General features: G+C 35.1%; 2 protein-coding genes across 3 annotated transcripts; one reads left to right on the forward strand and one right to left on the reverse strand.

Annotated features, from left to right (window-relative positions):
- The first annotated feature begins 5,558 nt into the window (after positions 1-5,558).
- On the forward strand, positions 5,559-8,995 carry LOC115972635 (beta-carotene isomerase D27, chloroplastic). 2 transcript variants are annotated; one of them, XM_031092970.1, is made up of 8 exons: positions 5,559-5,801; positions 5,892-5,990; positions 6,856-6,960; positions 7,413-7,512; positions 7,643-7,734; positions 7,842-7,922; positions 8,116-8,184; positions 8,621-8,995. In XM_031092970.1, exons 1-8 carry the CDS (start codon positions 5,658-5,660, stop codon positions 8,756-8,758), a joined length of 828 nt encoding a protein of 275 aa, XP_030948830.1. In that variant the 5' UTR covers positions 5,559-5,657; the 3' UTR covers positions 8,759-8,995. The 2 variants fall into 2 exon arrangements, 1 of the variants encoding a protein (XP_030948830.1); XR_004087506.1 differs by having other exon boundaries at positions 5,585-5,801; positions 7,413-7,508.
- Positions 8,996-9,384: 389 nt separating this feature from the next.
- On the reverse strand, positions 9,385-13,573 carry LOC115971348 (DEAD-box ATP-dependent RNA helicase 24). The gene is made up of 5 exons (XM_031091214.1): positions 12,704-13,573; positions 10,980-12,208; positions 10,553-10,592; positions 9,819-10,230; positions 9,385-9,712 (listed from the first exon to the last, which is right to left on the reverse strand). Exons 1-5 carry the CDS (start codon positions 13,350-13,352, stop codon positions 9,661-9,663), a joined length of 2,382 nt encoding a protein of 793 aa, XP_030947074.1. The 5' UTR covers positions 13,353-13,573; the 3' UTR covers positions 9,385-9,660.
- Between the last annotated feature and the right edge of the window lie 9,301 nt (positions 13,574-22,874).

Consider the following 22,874-nt stretch of genomic DNA (forward strand, 5'->3'; position numbering starts at 1 on the left):
TAATGTTAGTGTTAAAAAATAATACAATACATTGACCGAAAAACTTAGATTTTTTTTGCAATTTAACACCAAAATGTTAACAATTTTGTTGGTTAGCATCATTTCCAAAATATTTAGGAAACTAACATCTTAAATCTCTTAGACTCAAGTTCATTGTAGCAACTCGAGTCTTAGAAACTCAAGTTCCATGTGCCAGAGCTGGCATGGAATAAAAATACACATGGAACTTGAGTATTAGAGACTTGAGTTTCACAAAACAAAACCAAAACAAAACAAAACGAAAACAAAAAATAAAAAATAAAAAATAAAAAATCTTACGAACAATTTCTTCTTCTCTTCTCTCTCTCTCCGTTAATTTCTGTTCTTTGCCTCTGAACCTCTTTTCTTCTCTCTAGTAGATCAAGCCCAAATCAGGCCTCCAAGACAAAGCTCACCACTGAGGTTCTCTCTCAATCTCATTTCCTATCTTTCTTAGTCAAAACCCCAAATCAAAGCCTATGAATTTTCTCCCTCTCTTTGTAGGTTCCAATCGAGATGAGTTTGTTGGGATTGGGTTTGCATTTTATGATTATGATGAGGTGGTGGTGCATTTGTTGGGTTTGGTTTTGCAGGTTCCGATCCATGCGTTTGTTGGGTATGTGTTTGGTTTTATTGGTGAGATGTTTATGTGAGGACTTGTTAAGCAAACACAGACCTGGAAGGATTTGAAAGTGAGACCTGGAAGGATGCTATACAAACCTGTGAGAAATTGAAGGTGAGACCTGAATTTGTGAGTGTGAGGAGTAGAAGGTGTTTATGAAATTGTTCTTTTGGTTTTTTTTAAGGAACTTGAGTTCCATGTGGATAATTTTCCACATCAGTTCTGCCAACACATGGAACTAGAGTCTAAGAAACTTCAGATGCTAATTTCTTAAATAGTTTAGAAAAATTGCTAACTAATGAAATTGTTAGCAAAATGGTGTTATTTTGCACCCCAAAAAAAAAAAAAATCCAAGAAATTTGTGGCCCAATAGTCTGACTTGATCTCTCCAAGGTTTTTTCCCAAGAAAAAAAAAAAAAAAAAAAACACTCTAAGCCTTCTTTGGGAGGAGAGAATGGAATGAAATGGGAATGAATGAAAAGAATAATTTTAGAATATTCTTCCATTTCCTTGTTTGGGAGTTTAGGAATGGAATGGGTAGAAGGGAACACTCATTCCTCTCTATACCCTTAAAACCTCAAATTTTCATTCCTCCAAAATTTGAAGGAATGGGAGGGAATGAAATTAAATTCAATGAATTTTTTACTAAAACTCCAAAAATACCTCTATATATTCAACCTTTTATTTAAAATAGGAGTCTAATAGTAATATTATCATAAAATGATTCCATTTTATTCCCTCTATGTTACTCCCAAATAAGATTATTTACATTCCATTCATTTCCATTCCTTTCTTTTAAAACATCCAATCAAGGTTACTTAATTCAATTTCATTCCATTCTTTTCCATTCATTTCCCTTTTTTAAATACATTCCATTCCATTCCATTCTTCTATGATCATTTCATTCACTTATGAACTCCCAAACGAAACCTAAGATGGAAGATTCTTACATAGATTATTGTTGAGGACCAAAATTTGACAAGAAAGCCCATTCCATGAAAATCAAAGCAAAACCATGGGCCTTGACAAAAGAAGGCTCAGCTCGTGAAGTTAAGAAGGACCATGAAGGCCCAAAGGCCCAAAAGAAGGAAAAAGACAGAAAAAAGTAAAAAAAGAAGAGGACCTAAACTTGGGCCACGAGCGGGATCCCCAGCCTCCAGGAAGCAAATCCTTTGAGGGAAAGCCTAGGAGATCCTGAGAAGGACGTGGACAGCTTAGAAGATCCTGAGAAGGACGTGAGCAACCCAGAAGATAGAACAAATCACTCACGGGTATCCTTGAAAGAAGGAAAGATTCATAAGATGTCTTATCAAAATCAAGAGGTAGAGAGAAGTGAAAGGAACGAGTGGTATCCTCGGGTTTAGTACCTAATGTAGGAACCGAGGGATCTCGATCAACGTAGAGGACATGCAGCAAAGGGGAGGATGGTTAGAAGCTTTCCAAGCTCACCCATTACAATGAGGAATTTATGTCATTTCTAGAAAAAGGCCAAACCAGGAAGAGTCAAAATCAAGGCCCTAGGACCTTGATGTGTCTTTTTAAAGCCTTGAGAAGAGGACCTTGACTGACACATGGGAAAACCAAGATGTATGTTCAGATTTCTAGCAAAGTCATTAAAAATCCAATAAATCCAAGTATCATCTTTGTAACCCATGGTCTAAGCCCATGGGATCCCGAGTTGATAGTAAAGGAGAAGCGGTTTGGTTAGTAGGGGAGTGATTTCTGGTGAAAGCAAAATCCTGAAGTTTTCCCTTGGTTAATGTATTTTCTTGGAATGCATTAACCAATGGAAATCTCAGTTCCTCCATGTGCATGACATCTCCCCACAATTTCCTCTCAATTGTTATTTTCAATTAAAGCTATCACCCATTGTATTGAATATCCCACCTACTCCTTTAACTTTCCAAGAAGGCATTTTCCATTTGTAGCTAAAGCCAAATACTCATTTTGAATTATAATTGCCAAATTAAGCTAAACCTCTGCCCAATGCACTCTTTCAGGTTCTTGTCAAAGGACATGATTTTACCCAGTAGACCAAAGACGTCCTCGCTTGGGGTACCAGACCATGTCCATTATAAAAAGAACACCAAAGCATAATAGAGGGGTCAGTTTCGGAGAAAAAAGGGACAGTTCTAGAGATTCAAATTGATAATTCTAAGAATTCTAAGAGTTCAGTAAGGGAAAGGGGAGAAATAAAGAATAAAATAAGAAAGCAAAGAAAGAGGACTTCGTCCCATATCCTTGAAACCCTTTAAAATATCACTTAGACTCCAAAAAAACATGTACAAAAAACATGCACACATTCATCACTCTCTCCCACAAAATCCTCCTTACCTGATTATCTTGGAAGGAAATGTCTAAGCAAAGCTACTTGGACTTGAGTTTCCCACAAGTCTTGTGCTAAAGCATTAAGCTAGTGAGAATTGGGGCCAAGATCCTCGTGATTGACTCATTTTCATGAAGTTCATTCATATATATATATATATATACGTGTGTGTGTGTGTGTGTGTGTGTGTGTGTGTGTGTGTGTGTGTGTGTGTGTGTGTGTTTTAGAATGTATATCCTAACTTGAGGAACTAACAATTACTTGAGAATATTTGTGTTGTATAGTTCTTATGTAGGATCTACAAAGGTAAAGGGAAAGGACAAAATCCAATAAACATGGAGGAAGATCATGTGGCTAGGGAACCAGCATTTCGGGTTCCTAGATTAAAAGGCCCCATGGTTCAAAGAACCAATGTTTTGGGTTCCATGGATTAAAGACTTAATGCCTTTAGGAACCACGACATTATGCTCAGGGAATCACGAACCCACATCCTAGGAACCTCTGGTGGAGGTATAAGGCGAAAAAGGAACTAATTTCATTTTCCTAACTATATAGTTAGTAGGCATGGTTGCAAAAGTATATTTTTTACTAGCATCTCGAGCCTCAAAAACTCGATTTTGGGTTATAAATTGAGTCTCAAAGACTTGGTTTTCATGGTCTGATTATGTGATTACATCTGATGTGGCATTTTTTCCACATGGCGTCCACCTGGAAATCGAGTCTTAGAGACTCGATTTATGACCCTTAAGACACCTTGTGGACATGACCCCTCCATTCCCAATTTTGGCCCAATTTATTCATTTTTCATTCGATCTTTCTCTCTCTGTCTCTCTCTCCCTCTCCCTCTGTCAAAAATCAAAAGATGTCCCTCTCTCCCTCTGTAGAAGACTAGAACCTTCTCCCTCTCTCTAATCTGCTCTCAAACCCGTGCTCCATGTCTCTAATTTGCTCTCAAGCCCATGCTCCATGGCTGACCATCAAGCTCCATCGGACTAAAACACTTCTCACCCTCTGCATCAGCCTAAAACACTTCTTACCCCTTTTGGGTATTTTGGAAATTGATTTTCTAGTATTTTGGAAGCTGTTTTTCTGAGGTTTTTTTTTTTTTTTTTTTTTTGTTTTTGGAAGCTTATTTTTTGGGTATTTTGGAATCTGATTTTCTGGGTTTTGGAAGCTGGTTTTTGTGTTCGTTTTTTTTTTCCTGGGTATTTTGGAAGCTGATTTTTTGGGTATTTTGGAAACTGATTTTCTGGGTTTTGGAAGCTATTTTTCTGTGTTTTTTTTTTTTTTTTTTTTTTTTTTCTAGGTATTTTGGAAGCTGATTTTCTGGGTTTTTTCAATGAGGTTTTGGTATTTTTTTTGTGTGCCGATTTTCTGGTTTTGAGGTTAGGTTTCTATTCAGTGTCAGAAATACGCATCCTCAATACCTCATCAAACCCCAATTAAGTAATTATACCCCAAATCTACAAACAATTGCAAATAATAATAATTAAGTAATTATACCCCAAAGCTACAAACAGGTGCAGATAATAATAGTTAAGACGAAAATTGCATAGATGGCCCAGGTAGCGAATTTGAAGTAAAGAGGTAATGGAATGGTAATGGTCATGAAAAACGCAGTTACGATGAAGAATACGCCAAATTTTTGGAGCACTTGGGCTATCGCCAAGAACTTGGACTTGGACTTGGACTTGGACTTTATGAATTGGCTAACAAAGAAGCAAGCAAAGGCGAATCCTATTGCTAGAGAAAGCCAGTGGAAGGTTTCAGAAAGATGTGTCTCGATTTGAGTGTATAGTGAAGCCATCTCAAGGGCAGCAGACAAACAAAAACCAATCATTAAATTATTCACACTTTCTTTGACTGTAAATGATATAAATCGAGTCTCTAAGACTCGATTTCCAGGTGGACTATACATGGAAAAAATGCCACAGCAGATGTGATTAGACCATGAAAATCGAGTCTTTGAAAACTCGATTTATAGCCCAAAATCGAGTTCCTGAGGCTCGAGATGCTAATAAAAAATATACTTTTGCAACCGTGCCTACTAACTATATAGTTAGGAAAATGAAATTAGTTTCCCATTTTCACCGAGGTATCACCACAACATTTTTCCCACGTCCTGGGAACCGCTGGTGGAGGAACCACTGCAATATCTTTCCCATATCTTGGGAATTGCTAGTGGAGGAACCACTGCAACTTCTTTCCCAAGGAACCATCATGGAGGAACCAAGTGAAAGAACTCTTTTAAATGTTCACATAATAAAAGATAAGCCTTAAATATTCTATTTTGATTCTCAAAAAAAAAAATCTATTTTATCTCATTCTCGTTGTGAATATTATGAATAATTCTTTTACTCATTTGTAAAGGAAAAAGATCATTTTAAGACATTAAAACACTTACAACGACATTTTATTACTTAGGAAAAAATCACATTTTTGTCTTAAAGATATGTGGCTTGCACACAAACCGATTCATATAACGACTCTAATAGGTTGCAAAGAACGGGACCAGTCTAACCAACAATCAATCATCTATCCTCCGAGGTCCAGATCCTTTGTCATTAATAGACCTGAGTACTATCCAAAAAAAGAGAACCCAATATTATGTTTAATAGAATTCGTCATTATCTATGTATGTCTCATTTTGGAGGCTGAGTCAGAGTAATAGCAAAAAGACAGCAGAGTGAAATGAAGCCACTGGCTTTGCCTCTGCCTCTTCGTCCCATCTCCATTTTCCCAAACCCGTCATACCCTCTCTTCTTCTATCAACCAAAACCTCTTCCCCAAACCCGTGTCTTTCGCGTCTTATACTCTTCTCTCCAATCCAAACCAGTGAGTTTCTCTCAATCCACTCTCTCTCTCTACAACTCCTACAATATAGGTCCTACATGAGTATTCTAATCTATCTACACCAATTTTCAGGTTAAAGTCGAAGATGCTGCTTCAAGTTCAAAGCCAGAATACAAGCCCGGATTCCTAGATCACTTGTTTCTCAATTTGTTCCGTAATAAATTAGTCCAGGTGGGTTTTCTTTATCTTTCTCAACCATGCCATATGCATATACTCGTTATTTATTTTCTTCTATTCTATTTCTACATGCTCAATTCCAAACCAACATTATTCCAAAAAAAATTTTAAAAAAAAATTCTATGATTTTAAATTTAATATGTTGTTAGTGTCTGTTGTTTATGCAGGGATTTGGGTTAGGACTTAGGATTTGTTAATGACTTAATTCTGGACAATTCATGAAAAAGTTGTTTGTTAGTTTGAGAAATTTTATATTCATGAATATCAATGAATATCTAAATTCCTATGAAACACAAGAATCCTGACTCCCCCTTTTTGGTAGGAAATGTCAATTCACATATCTTTTATGTAACCACACTTCAATTTAATCTTGATTCTCAAGTTAGCAAAAGAATATGTAGTTTGCGTTTGGCTCCAAATAAAAAAGTCAGTTTATTTTACTATTTAATTTATTTTTATTACTATTCATGGATCCACTGCACTTTTTAATACTATTCATGGTTTTCACTTTACTATTTTTGCTAATTTTTACCTTTATCTACAGTACTTTCAACAAAAAATTTTTAGTTTTAGAAAAATAAGCGGATCCCAAATAAACCCGTAAAAGATTATCTTAAACAATTGAAATTTATCTTTTTAAAGATATTGTTTTTTATAATATGATATAAACTCAAATTTTAAATATCCAAGGAACTTAGAAATTAGCTCTCAGAAATTTTAATTCTTATGAGCTATGAGCTAAACTCTTAGAAATTTATCAATCTCAAAATTTTTGATTCTTAGCAACTGGACATGGGGTTGGATGTGCTTTTAGTTGTGTTCTTTACTATATTATAGTTTTTAAGTGGTTAAAAACCAGGAGGTTGGATGGGATTCAGAGAAGCCAGGGTATGATGGACTAATTGAAGTCGCAAATCGACTTATGATGAAGGGCAGAACCAATTCTGATACCAGAGAAGCAACGGTAATTCTCATTGCTTACAAATTATTATAGTTCTTTTTTTGTTGTGCAACAATGAATTGAGAATCTGTGTTACCTAATAAGTTCTACCCACTATTTGACTTGAATTAATGACTCCCGCCATATGGAAGTAATAATCTAGCCACTTAATTAAGTTGAACATTTCCCATCATAAAGAGAAAAGTGAGTCTATCAATTCCATGAATGATAAGTGTAACATTGCATATAGTCAATAACATAAAATATCTGTAATTGCATGAATTAGCTTATTATTGTAAGCACTAAACATTGTGCGAATGTACAGTTGCTATAAAACTTCAACTAAATAAATTGATGTATATATGTGTCTGTTAGTAGATATATGTAGGTGTATGTGCATTAAGGTTAGTGTTATAATGTGTAAGTAGAGGATAAAATGTAATCAATTCATTGCATGTGCCTTTTGTATATGCCAGGTACGAATATTAGTGTCGTTGTTTCCTCCATTTCTGTTGGAGCTTTATCGAATACTCATAACACCTATAGGAGGAGGAAAAGTAGCTGCAATGATGGTGGGTGAGTTACAATCCTTATGGGTATTTGTCTTTGAGAGCTTATTTACATTCCCTTTGTTCTTAATTAAACAACTACATGAGCTCAAAAGTATGGAAAAGCCTCAAGTCAAGTGTTTCTTTGTTCTTTAAAGCAAGGGTGACTGCACTCACTTGTCAATGGCTCATGGGCACATGCACCGTTAATTCTGTTGATCTACCCGATGGAACCTCCTGCAGAAGTGGGGTGATGCCTCAACCTTCCTATTCATTCTACCTCATACTTAATTGGCGATATATTCATGAACAACTAGTATACTAATCCTCCTAAGGGTGAGTTTGTCATTCATGTAGGTGTTTGTAGACAAATGCAAGTATTTAGAGGAAAGCAAATGTGTTGGGATCTGTATCAATACTTGTAAGCTTCCAACACAGGTGAGCCATTTTCAAATTATTTCTATAGCATCTTCTCTCTCTCTCTCTCTCTCTCTCTCTCTCCCCCCCCCCCCCCCCCCCCCTCTCAATTTGGGTAACCATATGAGTTTTATAACAAGAATATTCTTGTGCACTTTGACTGCATCTATCAGGTTTGGTCGTTTATAATCTCAAATTGTTTTTGTTGCTCTAGAATTTCTTCAAGGATTACATGGGAATTCCTTTACTAATGGAGCCAAACTTTAGTGATTATACCTGTCAGGTAATCCTAATTTTATTTGTTTACCATTCAAACATCTTATGCGTTATGCCCCATATCATAAAAGAGAGTACCGTGTATAGGCAGAATTGATTAGTTTACTATTCAAACATTTTATGCCCTTAATCAGGTAATTCTAATTTTTTTTGGTTTACTATTTAAACATCTTATACCCTTATTTAAAGACAAAAAGTACCAAATTCTTTTCCTGTTGCTCTTTTGTTTATATTCCAGTTTGGCTAAGCAATCAATCCATTTTCCAAGGAGAATTGGGGCCAAGTTTGCTTTTAAATCCTTGTTGACTCCAAATTCCCAGTTCTCACTTGTAATCTAGCTGAATATCAAGTAGCTAGATAAAGATTGTCACCCAAACTGTCATCTTTCTGCAAATGTACGACTTCCCTGACTTACTCGTTCTTTTGTGGGTCTAACATGGCAGTTTAAATTTGGGATTCTTCCTCCATTGGCTGAAGATGATATCGCCCTCAAGGAGCCTTGCTTAGAGATATGCCCAGATGCCACTCGACGAAGAGAGGTCACCAGAGCCATGAATGTACCACAATGCCCAAAAGCCTAAATACGAACTGAGTTACACTCTCCAACTCCCACCACCATGGACATTTGTAGTTTTACTTTGGGGTGTAGTACAAAACACTTGAAGAATCTCAAACTGCTAATCATGTCAAATTTGGATGTCATTTCCTTTCTCTATCTCTACAATCTGGCCAGGATGTTATTACCACGAGATTAGCTAAAACAGATATTTGCATTTCCCAACCAACATGGTCTGCACATACTGCCACATGCAGAAGCAGCTGGTTTGGCAAAATGATCCTAATTTAACAATTTTTTGGTTGTTATCCCTCATATAACAATTTCACAATGATATTGTTTTTTGCCAATTCCATCTGAATATAACAATTTTTTGCCAATTTCACACTGATATTATTTTTCTTCAGTGAAATTGACAATAAGATTGCAGATTTCATAAGGAAATTGCTTTTTTTTTTTTAATTAAAAAATTTATTTAGCGCAAAATTGACAATGAGATTGCATGAGTGGTACACACTACACAGTCAAATAGTATCCAAAATAGTATTATTTAATTTATTTTGTCAAAACCCTATGCAAAAAGATAGGACCTATCAACTTTTTAGAAATATTTCAATATTTCTTTCCTACCTATTTGTGCACAAAACCAAATAGTTGTAAATTTCCCCTTAATTTATTTCCCTCATACCAAACATGGCTGAAGAAACAAACAAAGAATGTTTAATATTGAACTTATATGGTGCACGAATTACTCATGAACTAATGGCTAGAATCATACAGAAGTAAGAACTAAAATAAGCGCACAAAAAATAACTTGCAATCATAAATAACAATACAGACTATCATTTCATGCTTATCCCAAAAGAAAAAAAAAAAAAAAAAAAAAAAAAGTTCTCAAGTCATGTGAGATACACTGAATTGTACAAATTACCGGTCCCAACCAGAGGGCCTCCGCCTTTCTCTAGGTTTATCTCTTGAACTGCAAAAGAAGCAACGAAAGAACATAAACAACAATAACATTCTAAAATTTATTTTAGATGAATACAACTAGATAAAATGATGAAAGTCTAGCTCAGAAAAGTAACCTTTCTGGGTTCTTTTGAGTTGCATTCTCTGTGGAGATTTGACTGGTGGTGTTTACACCTGACGTAGCAGGACAGAATGAAATAGTTGTCTGTGGTCTATATACATCTCCACCAATTGAACCCCCAGACACAAAGCCTGGTAGTGCTGTTCTCTTGTTGGCGTACGCACTTGAACTGTTACTCAAACCCTGATTCTGAGAGTTTGATGAAGCAGCAACAAATTTACTCTTAAAGTGAGCCATCGCTCCAGTTCTGAGTGAATTAACAGCAGCAGATCGACTTGGAACAGAGCTTGGCGAAGTATTATTGGATTCTGGATTATATCCAATGCCCAAACCAAAATCAACCCCACGAACACCTCGACCACTACCACCACCACCACCACCCCCCCTCCCTTTGCCCTTCTTCCCTCCTGCACATTTTGCATAGACATTACACATCAAATAGAAAGCTAGCAAAAAAAAATCTTAAGGGCTCTTTTATAAATCCAGCAATACCAAGCTCCTTATCTTGCAAAAAAATCTTAAGAACATGGGCGGCAATAGGATCTAACAAATATTTAACCATCTTTGTTTCTTCAACCAATCACAATGCTGATTGGAAGACAAAATCTAGTTTCATAACATTTTAGGTAAATCCCATAGGCATTAGAATGATCACATGGGCACATGTTACAACAAGATAGAAAACCTTTTGTTTTAGTAAGTACTATAATGCACCCAAAAATAACATACCTCCTTTTCTTGCATCGCGTTTGGACCTGAATCTCCCATCCTAATGATTTGCAAAGTAAATGTCAATTAGTCATACAAAACACTTAAGTCTGACCTAAAAACTTGTGCCAAATTTAAACCTATCAAACAGAACAATGACAGATTTGAAAACGTTCCAAGCATGAGATGAGATACTGCCATCCAAAACAATAACCATGATTTGATTATAAACAGAAATAGATTGGTTTGTATTGGTCATGTTTAGAATATAGCACCATCATGGTACTGTCACCTATTTGATAATATCGGAAAGATGAAAGGCGGTAATTTGGTCATGTGGAAGAGTAAGAAAGAGAGAGTAGTAGCATGATTTAGAAAAGTGTAGTCACAGCTAAAAATGATAATACCAGTTCTTAAAACATAAAACATCAATAAACAAAAGAGTTACCTTCATAGCAAGATCCATCAGTTCCATGGACACATTCTGACCAGCAGCAATCAAACAATTAACCAATTCACCAGCAAACCGTGCCTCTTTCTGAGTAATTAGGGTGTATGCAGTGCCATCTTTGTCACCAGCACGACCTGTTCTACCAATACGATGAACATGCATGTCCATGTCTCTAGCAATATCAAAGTTCACCACTGATTTAATTGACTTGATGTCAAGACCACGAGCCGCAACATCAGTTGCAATAAGAACATGGTAGACGCCAGATTTAAATTTTTGTAAAATTTCCATGCGAGAAGCCTGGTCCTTGTCACCATGAAGAGCTGCAACTTTAAAAGCTTTCTGAACCAATTGTGATTCAATTTCATCCACTGTGGTTTTTTTTGAAGCAAACACTAAAACGTCTCCATTATCAATCATTCCAGGTAGCTGTTCAAGAAGCCAAGGCAACTTCTCTGCATCAGAAGGAATAACATGAACTACCTGAGTAATATCCTCATTGGCCATTCCCACCTCTCCCACTGTAACTCTTACAGGATCAGTGAGAATTTCTCTAGCTAACTTCTCAACTTTACGGGGCATTGTTGCAGAAAATAATAGGGTCTGGCGGTCTGGCCTAATCTGACCAACAATAGACCTAATTTGAGGCTCAAATCCAAGGTCAAACATCCGATCAGCCTCATCAAGAACCAAGTAAGTTGCTCTTAACATTGTCAGTGCCTTCATCTTTATCATGTCTATCAATCTCCCAGGTGTAGCAACCACTATCTCACAGCCAGCCTTGAGTTCTTTGAACTGTTCAAGTTTTGACATACCACCATAGACAGCAGAGACGCATATCCCATGTGATTTCGAAAATTTCTTGGCCTCTAAGAATATTTGGTGTGCTAATTCTCTAGTAGGTGCACATATCACTCCTATGGGACCTTCTTCTTTCCCAATTTCAGGCTGATCCATAATATGAACAATCATGGGAAGCACAAAAGCAGCAGTTTTACCAGAACCCGTCTTTGCTATACCAATGACATCTCTCCCAGAAAGCACAATTGGTAAAGCTTGGCACTGTATTGATGTAGGCTTCTCATACCCTTGTTTCTTTATGGCATTCATGAGTTGCACAGAAAAACCAGAGTCTTCAAATGCCTTAATTGGCCTTGGGACATCAAAACCCGATACACGAATAGCCAAGCTCTTCCTGTATTCTGCAACATCCTGCTCACTCATACCTAAAAAGCCAAAACAAAATTACCAAACTATAGTGCTTTTCCTCCTCTTCTTCTTCTCAATAAAATTATTTTTTTAAAAAAAGAGTTAAATTCACCTACAATTTTATTTCTAGAGTACAAATACAACAAATTCGTTCAATTGAGTAGAATTGCATTTCTCAAATTTATCTCTGAAATTCGATGCAATCTGCTATAAAAATTCTATGTTCCATCTCTAAATTTCCCTATTTCAACTCATTTAGCGTTTCATTCATGTCAATTATCCACATAACTCAGAAAAAACCAAATTTTTGCCTACACTAACAGCACATAGAGCTTGGACATGAAACCAAATTCAGTCAGTGTTCAAGTTTTAGGCAATAGTTACCAAATTCAATTACATTTCTCAAACTTATCCCTGCCATTCAATTCTAATTCCACTACTCAGCCTTTCAAATCAGGAAAAAAAAAATCCCTTGTAAACCAAAAACAGTGAGTGTTGAGCTTTTCATTTACCCGAAATGGACTCCTTCTCCTCATAGAAATCCTTAGTAAATGGGTCGTAGTCGATCTCGCTGTGATCAAGAGGCAGAATTGGCTCGATCTTCTTCTTGTCTAGCACAATAGGGTTGTCATCAGAGTCATACTCAACCATACCGGCATCGATGGCCTTAGCAGCAGCATAAACCTCCTCGTCGGAGTTGTACCCGGCGTGAAGAGCCTCGGAGGCGAGAGTTAACCCTAAATCCTTCTTAGCCCTGAGGAAAGTCTCCATTGGATCATCTTCCTCGTCGTCCTTGTACCTCTCCGCCTTGTCTTTCGGCTTCGGAGGCGGCGCTGACCTCACCTCTTCCTGTATGCTCTCCATGAACGCGTCCAGAGGGTCAATTTCGTCGCCTTCGTTTCGATCATTGTTGTTGTTGTTGTTGTTGTCGTCGTCGTCGTCGTCGTCGTCCTCGTCGTCGGTGTTAGTTTGGTTTTCCTTGTTGTTGTTGTTGTTTTCGTCGTAATCGATGTTGTCGAGGTCGGTGTCTTCGTAGTTGTCGTGGTGGAAACGAGAGGACGGAGGGACGTAGAGTCGCTGAGGTTGTTGGGAGGTCTCGAAATTGAAAGTGGGTTGCCGGTTTATGCCGAACCCTTCGAACCCGAACTTTCGCTTCGACATGACTATGTTGCTTCTGCTTCCTAGGGTTAGATTTGGTTTCTGTGTGTTGAAGGGTTTTTACTTTTTAGGGTTTTAAGTTTAAGCTTTGGAGCTGGAAGGGGAAGAAGATTGGAATATTGGGATTGTGATTTGGGAGAGGTGAAGTGAAGTGAAGGCACAAAGAAAAGAGATGGGTTGGCGGTGGAGGGTCTGGATTGAGTCGGGTTTGGATCCGATGAGGAATTTTTGTTTGGGCCTTGCCTTTTGTAGAGCAAGCCTGGCCCGACATGTACAAATTAGTATGAATTCATTAACTACGTTTGAGTTTTGAGTCTACGGAGACAGTCTATCCAAATCGTCAGCTTGTCAATGAGCTAATGGACTTTTTAGCCGACTTGTCTCCCTAGCTTCAGAATTGAGATGGTAGAATATCCTTTTGGTTTAGCCCTTTTTATTCTGTTGCCCTTTATAGATGACAAATTATTATGGTAATTTGCTTATTTATATACAACACTTTTAGGCCACTAGTGTTAACAAAACACTTGGGTTATTAAAACAACATTTTTTGTTGTTAAAAATATTACCAAACGCTCTAACCATTTTCTAACAACTTGTTTCCATTTATCAATTATTAAAATAATAGCCTTTTTCTAATAGTTGCATCAAATTTGTTTCCATTGAGTACAACTCTAATGGGTTATTTAATGATTCTGAGATATGAGGTCTTAAGTTCAAAACTCCTAACCTGCATCTTGGGATCACCTTTAATGATATCTTTTTGTAATTACTTAATGTGTAGGATAAAGAATTAGAAAATACTCAACTTTGGAGTATGTGAGGTCTCGAGTTCAAAGCTCCAAATAATTAGGGGCTTTTACAAATATCACCCTTAAATTTTCAATTTTCATTGATAATTCAATATATACAATGGAGATGTGTCAATCAGTTAAGTTACAAAACTCTTCACAATGTGAGTACTAATTTAGTCTGTGAACATCCAATTACAACATTTTTTTTTTTTTTTTTATGCAAGATAGAATTTCTACTTTAACCCAATCTAAGTGTATATATACGTGTAAAGCTACCTCTTGGAGACTTGAACTCCAGCCCTTGCCCCCCCACACCCCACAAGCACTTATACTTGTAGAGTGACCACCACACCAAAGGTGCGCGATGATATCCAATTACAACAATTAATCCTATGCACATTTGACTAACAAATCAAATATTATGTTAGTATTTTATGTTAAAGATTAATTAATTTAGATATTTTTGAAAGGTCATTATTTTTATTTACATATAATGTCACTAAATTTATATCATACTTTTTAGTGTTTTCAATAAAAATATATAGGATTCGAATCTTTTGTTTTTATTATAATATAACTATCGAATATATATATATATATATATATATATAAATGAATAAGTTAATGAATGTCTTAAGAGCATTAATTTATGAAATTTTTTTATAGAAAAATAAAAAAGTAATTAATTTTTTTGATGGTTTTTTATATTGGGTTTTACTTATGTATGTCCTCAGGACATATTAGTAAACCATTAATAAAAAAATTATGAGAAAGTGAAAAAATGACTAACATTTTTAACAACTTTTTTCAATTTTTCATAAAAAATATCTTAAAATAAATAATTAATATATACTCTTAGAATATATATTAACTGGACATTTTTATATTTTTCATAGGATTCTACTAATGTGTGCCCTAAGAACACATAATAGTAAACTATTTTAGAAAATTTTTTATAGAAAAATGGAAAAGATATCAACTTTTTTGACAGTTTTGTTCAATTTAGCATAAAATGTTTCAAAAAATAAATAATTAATGTGTGCCCTAATTGGACCACATCAAACTTTTTAAAAATGGTATATTAACAATTTTGATTTTCACAAGATACCCATTAACCAAGCCCACAAAGAAATTAAACAATGGAATTTGAATTGTTCCGATGTAGATTCCTAACTATGAAAGATGAGGATTGAGATCTCATGCAATACCTAGGGTATTGCACGAGGTGTAATAGCTCTAATCTCAGCCCTTGATATAATCTAATGGTTAGAATGAAAGGACACGTCATCAATCCTTGTCACATTATTTTTCTCTTCTTTTTTTCCCCTTTCTTCTTCTCTTCAGATTTATCAAATTTAAAAAATATCTCTCTTCAACCAGAAAAATTTGTGGCTGAATCCTTTTTCTCTTTGTCGCCGAATCTCCATGGTTGCAACCAGCAACCACCGAGTCCACGACATGTTCAGTCGGTGCTAATTGGTTTGGCTTTCTCCTCTCTTAAGGCTTCTCTTGCTTTTCTTGTTCTCTCGAGTCTTGTGTTTGCACCGACTCCACTGCTGCTATCGGTGCTTCTCACTGGCATCATCACCACTGATGTTCATTGTTTATGTTTAGCAGAACTTCATTGTCTTATTTTATTTTAACATTTGATTTTGGAAATGCACAAAAGATGTTTTGTGAAAATATCTATTTGAAACTTTGAAGTGATGTTAAAACTCACTGATTAGGAAAATAGGCGTGGTTTTTTTGTTGATGTATTGTTGTTTTGGTATGTGTTTTTTTTCCTCCTCTGTTTGGATTCATTTTGAAATTATTAAAACAAGTGCTTTATTACAATCTCACTGAGTTTTTGGTAAAAGGGATGAGAGTTACTCTTCCAATAATGTAACTTTAGTTGTTATTAGATTTTCATATATATGTTGGCTATCACTTGTTTGTTTTCTGTTACATGGTTCTATCATCTTCTATTGGTTTTTCTCTTTGGGATTTTCCCTGTTAGTAATTAATATTTTTTTGGAAATGTTCACTTGCTCAAATATTTTCTCTTTTCATTCTTGCATCTAGTCTGAGTTTCCTTTAGTTGCTGAGAAAAGGTAAATATAGCATTGTTTATGAGAAACACCTTATCCATGGTCAAATATTAGACACTCTTCCATCTCTCATTGATTCAATAGCTCATAAAAATTATTTTAGTGTTATCTTTCCTTGTATTTGAGGTTTTGTCTATTTTTTCAGTATTATGAGGCAATGTGGGCGACAAGAACATTTGACTAATAGATCTATCTTGTTCCTATTTCCTTTCTTTTCTTAATAATTTTTTGGGTTATCTATGTTTCATCTTTATGATGTATAGGGGAAAAAGAATTAGAGAAAAAAGTGAGTGCTTTGTACTTTAGACTTTCATGATTGCAAAGCTTAGGAATCAAAAACTTCCTTTTGTGTGAAAGGATCATCCAATTGTTAAAAATAAAGTTGTCCACATTTTTACTTACCTATCAAAAAAAAAAAAAAAAAAAAGAGTTGTTGGCCACATTCTGATTTTTTGTTTCCCAGATCCTTGTATATGTTCATGCTTGTTTGTATGTCTTTTACTTGTACTTATATGGACTTGAATTTTCATTTTGACTACACAGATGGAGGAAAAAGGGCTTTATCAAAAGAATAACTGCAGACCTACTTAAGAACTTGAAATTTCAATGTTGGCGAAACCTCTGGAGGGGGAAGAAATTGTAATTCTCAGATTTGTTATATAAGTTTTTTTATTTTTTAAATTGCATTTATAGATTGGAACTCCATAGCCAAAGCAGGTTACGGCTAGGTTTCTTTTAAATTTAAAAGATTCACTCTACCTATGTGCATATAAACTTGTACATACTAAGTTTCTTTGAGAATTTTATGTATGATGGTGGGTAAAGTTGTTTCTTATCAATAATGTGTATATTCATTAATATTCTTGTTATTTTGGCCTTGTGCTCAAAGTGTACATTTTAACAAAATTTTGTTCATTTTTTAATCAAATTCCTTCCTTTCTTGGCTATTCTTTTGAGGTCAAGTATTCATTGGAAGACCTTTGATATGTAATCCTTATTTGCAGAAAAATAAAATCCATGTGAAGTGTGAACACCTGGATGTAATTTGTGTTCTTAAGTTATCCAAGATTTTAGTACTTGGTCCATGTATATTCATACACAAAGAAAGTTAACAACAAAAACAAAATTGTATACATCCATTCATCAACACAAAATTAGACGCAACTTGCTCAGTGATTCAATTACATAGTAACAACAAAAGGCACAACACAATAGCTGGGACAAGTTCATTACATACTTCATTTTTTCCCACTTTTATACATATATGGTGATAAATACAAAAACTTGTCTATCTGTCCTCATTATTGTTGAAAAAGCCATAGACTAATTCTTGCATTCCCCACAGCTAAAATTGGAATTGGAATGATTAATTGAGATAGAAAATGCAAGAACTTGACCATCTTCCTACACTCTATTCCTCACCTCAGCTACATCCTTCTCTTCCATCTTCTCTTCTGTGAGTAGGAAGTGAAGGGAATCAGCCCAACTGGAGAATATCTTGGTGCATTTCTCAATTTGATGAATCGTCCTCAAGACCGCATAGTATGCATATAAAATAATTAACCTCACTTCAAAAGTTTTGAATAGAAATTTTCACAAACAACTTATGTGTATTTCCAAAATCAATATTAAAATAAGACAATGAACTAATGTGAAACCCAAACCACAATAGCAACAAACTAAGAAATATTATTAAGCTAAGAAGCATAGTAGTATTTCAATGAAAGAAACTAAAGTGATAATATTTAGTGTTGTAAAACATAAATGAAAGAAATGAATGAATCTTTGGTAATGAAATCAGGGAAAGAAAAATAAAATTTATAAATCCGATATCAAAATTTCCCTAATGCCAAAGCCAAGAAACCCATACACACAACTACAAGCATACAATTTTCCGTTTAATCACAGTACATTCTTCCATACCCATTTTTTAAACCTAAGCAAAATCAAGCTTTTTGTCATGTTTAGAGCATCCACATCAGTGGATGCAAAGTCTTGCAAAATGCAAAAAAAATCCTTCATTTTACACATTTTGATAAATAAAAAAACACCCACATCAGTGGGTGTAAAAATGTGCATAAATGCACAATTCCTACAGTAACTGTGCATATATGCACGATTACTGTAGCACTTGCATTTATTATTTTATTAATTTTTTTTCTCTCTCTTGTCTTTGGTTGCTAACCGTTTTTCTCATTTTTCTCTCTTTTGTCTCTGCTTCTTTTTCCTTTTCTCTTCTCCTTCTAGCTCCAACCCTCGCCGTCCTCATCACCAGCCTCACTGTCCTCGTCACTAGCGTCGTTGGCTTCATTGGAACCCACATCTCCATGGCCTTGAAGAGACGAGGCGACGGGGTTTTGGGTCTCAACAACTTTAATGGGTCTTGAATGGCTTTGTTTGCCGATCGGGGTGGGTGATGATGGGTCTCGACAACTCCAATCCTCTCTCTCTCTCTAGCTTTGTGAATTTTAAATTCCTTTATTTCTTTCCTATCGCGTTGTCTTCTCTGATTTGGTGGTGCTAGGAATCAAGATGAAGAGATTGTCAAATCGGAGCTAAAATCTTAAGATTTGTGGTGGTGCAGGTGTGGGCTCGTGGAGGAGCCAAAATCTTAAGATTTGTCACAATCGTTCATGGTGGTTTGTGTGGTGGTGGTGGTGGTGGAGTTGGGAGGATTTAAGAAAATTTTGTTTAATTTGTCTTAAATCTGAGTTGTTTGGTTTGTGAGAAAATTTGGGATGTTGTTTGGATGTTTTGTGGTTATTTTATTATGAAATGGAGGATTGTAATTATTGTTTGGTTGGTGAGAAAGTGAGAGAGAGAGGCAGTGAGGGAGAGATGGGTTTTTGACTAGGTCTGTGAGAGAGAGAGAGGAGGTGAGGGAGAGAATAATAAAAAATTGTAAAAGAATGAATATTTTATTGAATAAATGTGCAGAATAGATAAACTGATGTGGGTGTTCTATAAAAATGGGTGTGTAAAATAGAAAAAGTAGTTTTTTTGTGCAAAATAGATGGAAAGTTTGCATCTACATCAGCAAGCAAAATGAGAAACAAAAAGAAAAATTAGATAGAAAAGACACTAGAGGGAAAGAGAGAGGGAACTTGGCAACCACGAGTGGTGTTGACTCGTGGTGATGCTAATGAGAAGCGCCGCCAGCAGCGGTGGTGTAGGTGCAAGCAGAAGCTCGACGGGGGTTGAGAGAGAAGCCTTAAAAAAAGAAAACGCTAGACCAAATAGCACAAGGTGGTGGTGTGGTGGACTCGGTGGTTGCTAGCTGCAACCATTGAAATTCGGCAACAAAGAGAAAAAGGATTTAGTCACAAATTTTTCTAGTTGAAGAGAGAGATATTTTTTGAATTTGGTAAATCTGAAGAGAAAAAGAAAGGGAAAAAAAAGAAAAGAAAAATAATGTAACAAGGATCGCTGACATGTCCTTTCATTCTAGCCATTAGATTATATCAAGGGATGGGATTAGAGCTATTGCACCCTATGCAATACCCTAGACATTGCACGAAATCTCAATTCAAAAGATGAATACTAATCTTTTATGATTTGATAGTGTAGGGAATGACATAGCTGTCATTACCAGTGACCCATAAATGATCCGTATTATCGGAACACAACACATGTGCATTTACTAGCTTTCAAAAAAAAAAAAAAGGTTTTTTTTTTTTTGGTTTAAAGGAAATATATATAAACTAAGCAGCCAAAATGGCTAAGTTGGCAACAGGCCTACAAAATGTTTCCCCGTTTTTATCTGCACTCACTAAGAGCATCCACAGCAGTGAAGTTATAATTTTAGCTATTTGGCATCACAAAAAATTACTTTATCTATCTTACCTACTCACATGCTAAAGCAGTGGATTTATTTTAGCTTTCAACACAATAAAATAATATAAATATCATAATAAAATAACATATATCCACAAACACTTATTTATTATTTTTTTCTCACTATTCATCTTTATCTCTGTCTTCTCCCTCTCTTCCCTCTCTTTAACCCACAGCCCCTTACGACACCACCACCATCACCACCACTCGTTGTTGTGTCAAGTCAACCCAGCCACCAACTCACAACCAATCCATGGCAAAACCCACCATTGATCTGCCACTAGCCACGATCCACCACCACAAACACACAAAACCCATGTTCTTCACCAATTGGCACACCGCCACTAACCACCAATCCAAACCATCAAAAGCCAGCACAAGCCAACTGCAAATTCATCCACACCCGAACCCACCACAAAATCTAGCAACCCACGACCACGATCCACCCAAAGAAGGGAGGCACGATGGCGATCTACCTAGTGGCACGGTGGCAATCCATCTAATGGCATGACGGGATCCATTGCGGCATGACGGTGACCCATCAGAGGCAAGACGACGATCCATCCAGCGGCATGATGGCGATCCTCAGTGGTGTGACGGCGACCCATCAACGGCAAGACAACAACGATTTACTCAAAGAGGCACGAGAGAGAGAAGCTAGAGAAGCTCAATGAGGGAGAATGAGAAGAGAGAGGTGTTTGAAGCTCAATGAAGAAAGACAGAGTAAAACGTGTTGGGTGAATTAAAACAATATTTTAAAGCAAATGAAGAATAAAAAATATTATTTGGGTTTAGCATTGAGCTACAGTGCACATCCTATAGATGTGCACTGTAGCTCAAGGGATAAAATTTTTAGATATAGCTCCACTACTGCAACCAATATTTGTAGTTTGTGGTGCTAAAAATAGCTTTTTAGCTTTTTAGCACCATTGCTGTAAGTGCTCTAAGGCAGCAATTACATCAGATGGGGGATAATAAAAAAAATACAAGATCTTCTTGCAAATTACAACCTATTCTAGCAAGTGCATTAGCACTTCTATTTGCCTCCCTAAATACATGCTTCATTGTGATGTGGGGAATCTTTTCTAGCAATAATCTGCAATCAAAAAGCAAGGAAGAATAAGCAACGTTAAGGGAGTTTCCAGAACTAATAACATCTGAAATAACTTTAGCATCAAGTTCCACTTCCAAATATTGAAAAAAGATTTTCAAATGTCAGCATCTATGGATTAAAGACAATGCCTTGTGCGTATCCCAAATAAAAAAAAATAAAAAAAGACATTGCCTTGTTGGCAAGGGAGTTGGACTTAATTCCAAGATTCATGGTCAAGGCTTGTGCCACGTGATCCTCATGCACAGTCTTTTAGTATAAGAAATATATAATGGTGTATTTTTCTTAAAGATTAGTAATTTATTATTTTAAAATTGGTGTGATGGTTAGATTTTATAATCAATCTATAACATTGCTTGTCCAACATTGATTTCATGAGAGAGACTTGAGCTCTAATTATGAGATTTTGTTGAATTGCCTCAATAATTCTCTGGGTTTGTTATTATCACTAATCTAATTAATTTTTTATTTTTATTTTTTATTATAGCATAGAGATCTTTACCAAAATATGGGTTAAAAAGAATTTGTTTTTAATGCACAGTGCAAATATAGGACATAATGAAGTAGTAGTACTAATTAGAAGTAGAATTATGTTTCTAAATAGTCACACTTTCTACTTTGGTTCATTTAAACACTTTTTTAAGGTAAAAATCTACTTAACTTCCCTATTTTAGGTATTATCTAGTTAATTTAAGTAGTATAAGGTAAAAGCGTAAAATGTAGAAAGTTACTCAATATAATACGTCATTATTCATAACTTTCATCACTTCTGTTTTTGGCGTAGCTGGTCTTCATTAAAATAGCATTAAGCATAATATAGTTTAGGCTAAGAAATAGACCAATCCATCATAATTAACTAAAATGAAACAAAATTATTATTTTGTGTGCAACCAAACTATACCTTCAAAAATTTCAGTGAATATGCAATATACTTACTCTTAATTTGCGCCCGCCAACCCAAATATGCAAAAGAATATGCTATATACTTCTTTCACTATAAAACTATAAAAGTGCATAAAGTATAAACATAGCATGCCAACGCTAAGAATTTTTTATTTTTTATTTTTGAGAGAACCCAAATCTTAGTATTTAATAGCCTACAGAGAGGACCCATGTTCTGGTACCACATAGTATTTTGTTTCATTTCTAAGGAAATGAATAAATTTATAGTTAAAATATATATTTTGAGCTCTTATTTTATTACTCTATTGAGTTTAAAAATAAGTTGAGCATAACTATTTTTACAAAAACAAAACTTTAAAAAGTTATACTATTTTTTTTTTTTTGAGAATTAGTTATACATTGATTAAATAAGCTAAATAAATAAAAAAGTCTTTGACAAACCATCTCTTAAAGTATTTAAGAGTTAATTATATTAGTATATATTTTATAGATCAAAGTTGAAAATTTCAATATATTTTTTATAATTTAATAATTATAAGTTTATAACTAAATAAACTAAATAAATTAAAAAAAAGAGTCTTGACAAACCAACTCTAAGGTATTTAAGAGTAAATTATATTACTCTATATTTTATAATGAAATGTGAAAATTTCACTATTTTTTTATAATTCAAAAATTATAATGGAAAGCGGAGAATAAAGTTGCTAATTGAATTACAATTGTGGAATAGAATTTTGAATAATTTAACACACATATATATATATATATATATATATGAGTTTCTGTTCAAATTAAA

The sequence above is a fragment of the Quercus lobata genome, chromosome 12 (genome assembly GCF_001633185.2).
Source record: "Quercus lobata isolate SW786 chromosome 12, ValleyOak3.0 Primary Assembly, whole genome shotgun sequence".
Lineage (NCBI taxonomy): Eukaryota > Viridiplantae > Streptophyta > Magnoliopsida > Fagales > Fagaceae > Quercus > Quercus lobata.

Coding starts and splice junctions, on each gene's coding strand:
- LOC115972635 (XM_031092970.1), top strand. CDS start 5,658: ATGAAGCCACTGGCTTTGCCTCTGCCTCTTCGTCCCATCTCCATTTTC. Junction 5,802..5,891: donor CTTCTCTCCAATCCAAACCA/GTGAGTTTCTCT, acceptor ACCAATTTTCAG/GTTAAAGTCGAAGATGCTGC. Junction 6,961..7,412: donor CTGATACCAGAGAAGCAACG/GTAATTCTCATT, acceptor TGTATATGCCAG/GTACGAATATTAGTGTCGTT.
- LOC115971348 (XM_031091214.1), bottom strand. CDS start 13,352: ATGTCGAAGCGAAAGTTCGGGTTCGAAGGGTTCGGCATAAACCGGCAA. Junction 10,593..10,979: donor TGATGGATCTTGCTATGAAG/GTAACTCTTTTG, acceptor GCAAATCATTAG/GATGGGAGATTCAGGTCCAA. Junction 9,713..9,818: donor ACTCAAAAGAACCCAGAAAG/GTTACTTTTCTG, acceptor CTTCTTTTGCAG/TTCAAGAGATAAACCTAGAG.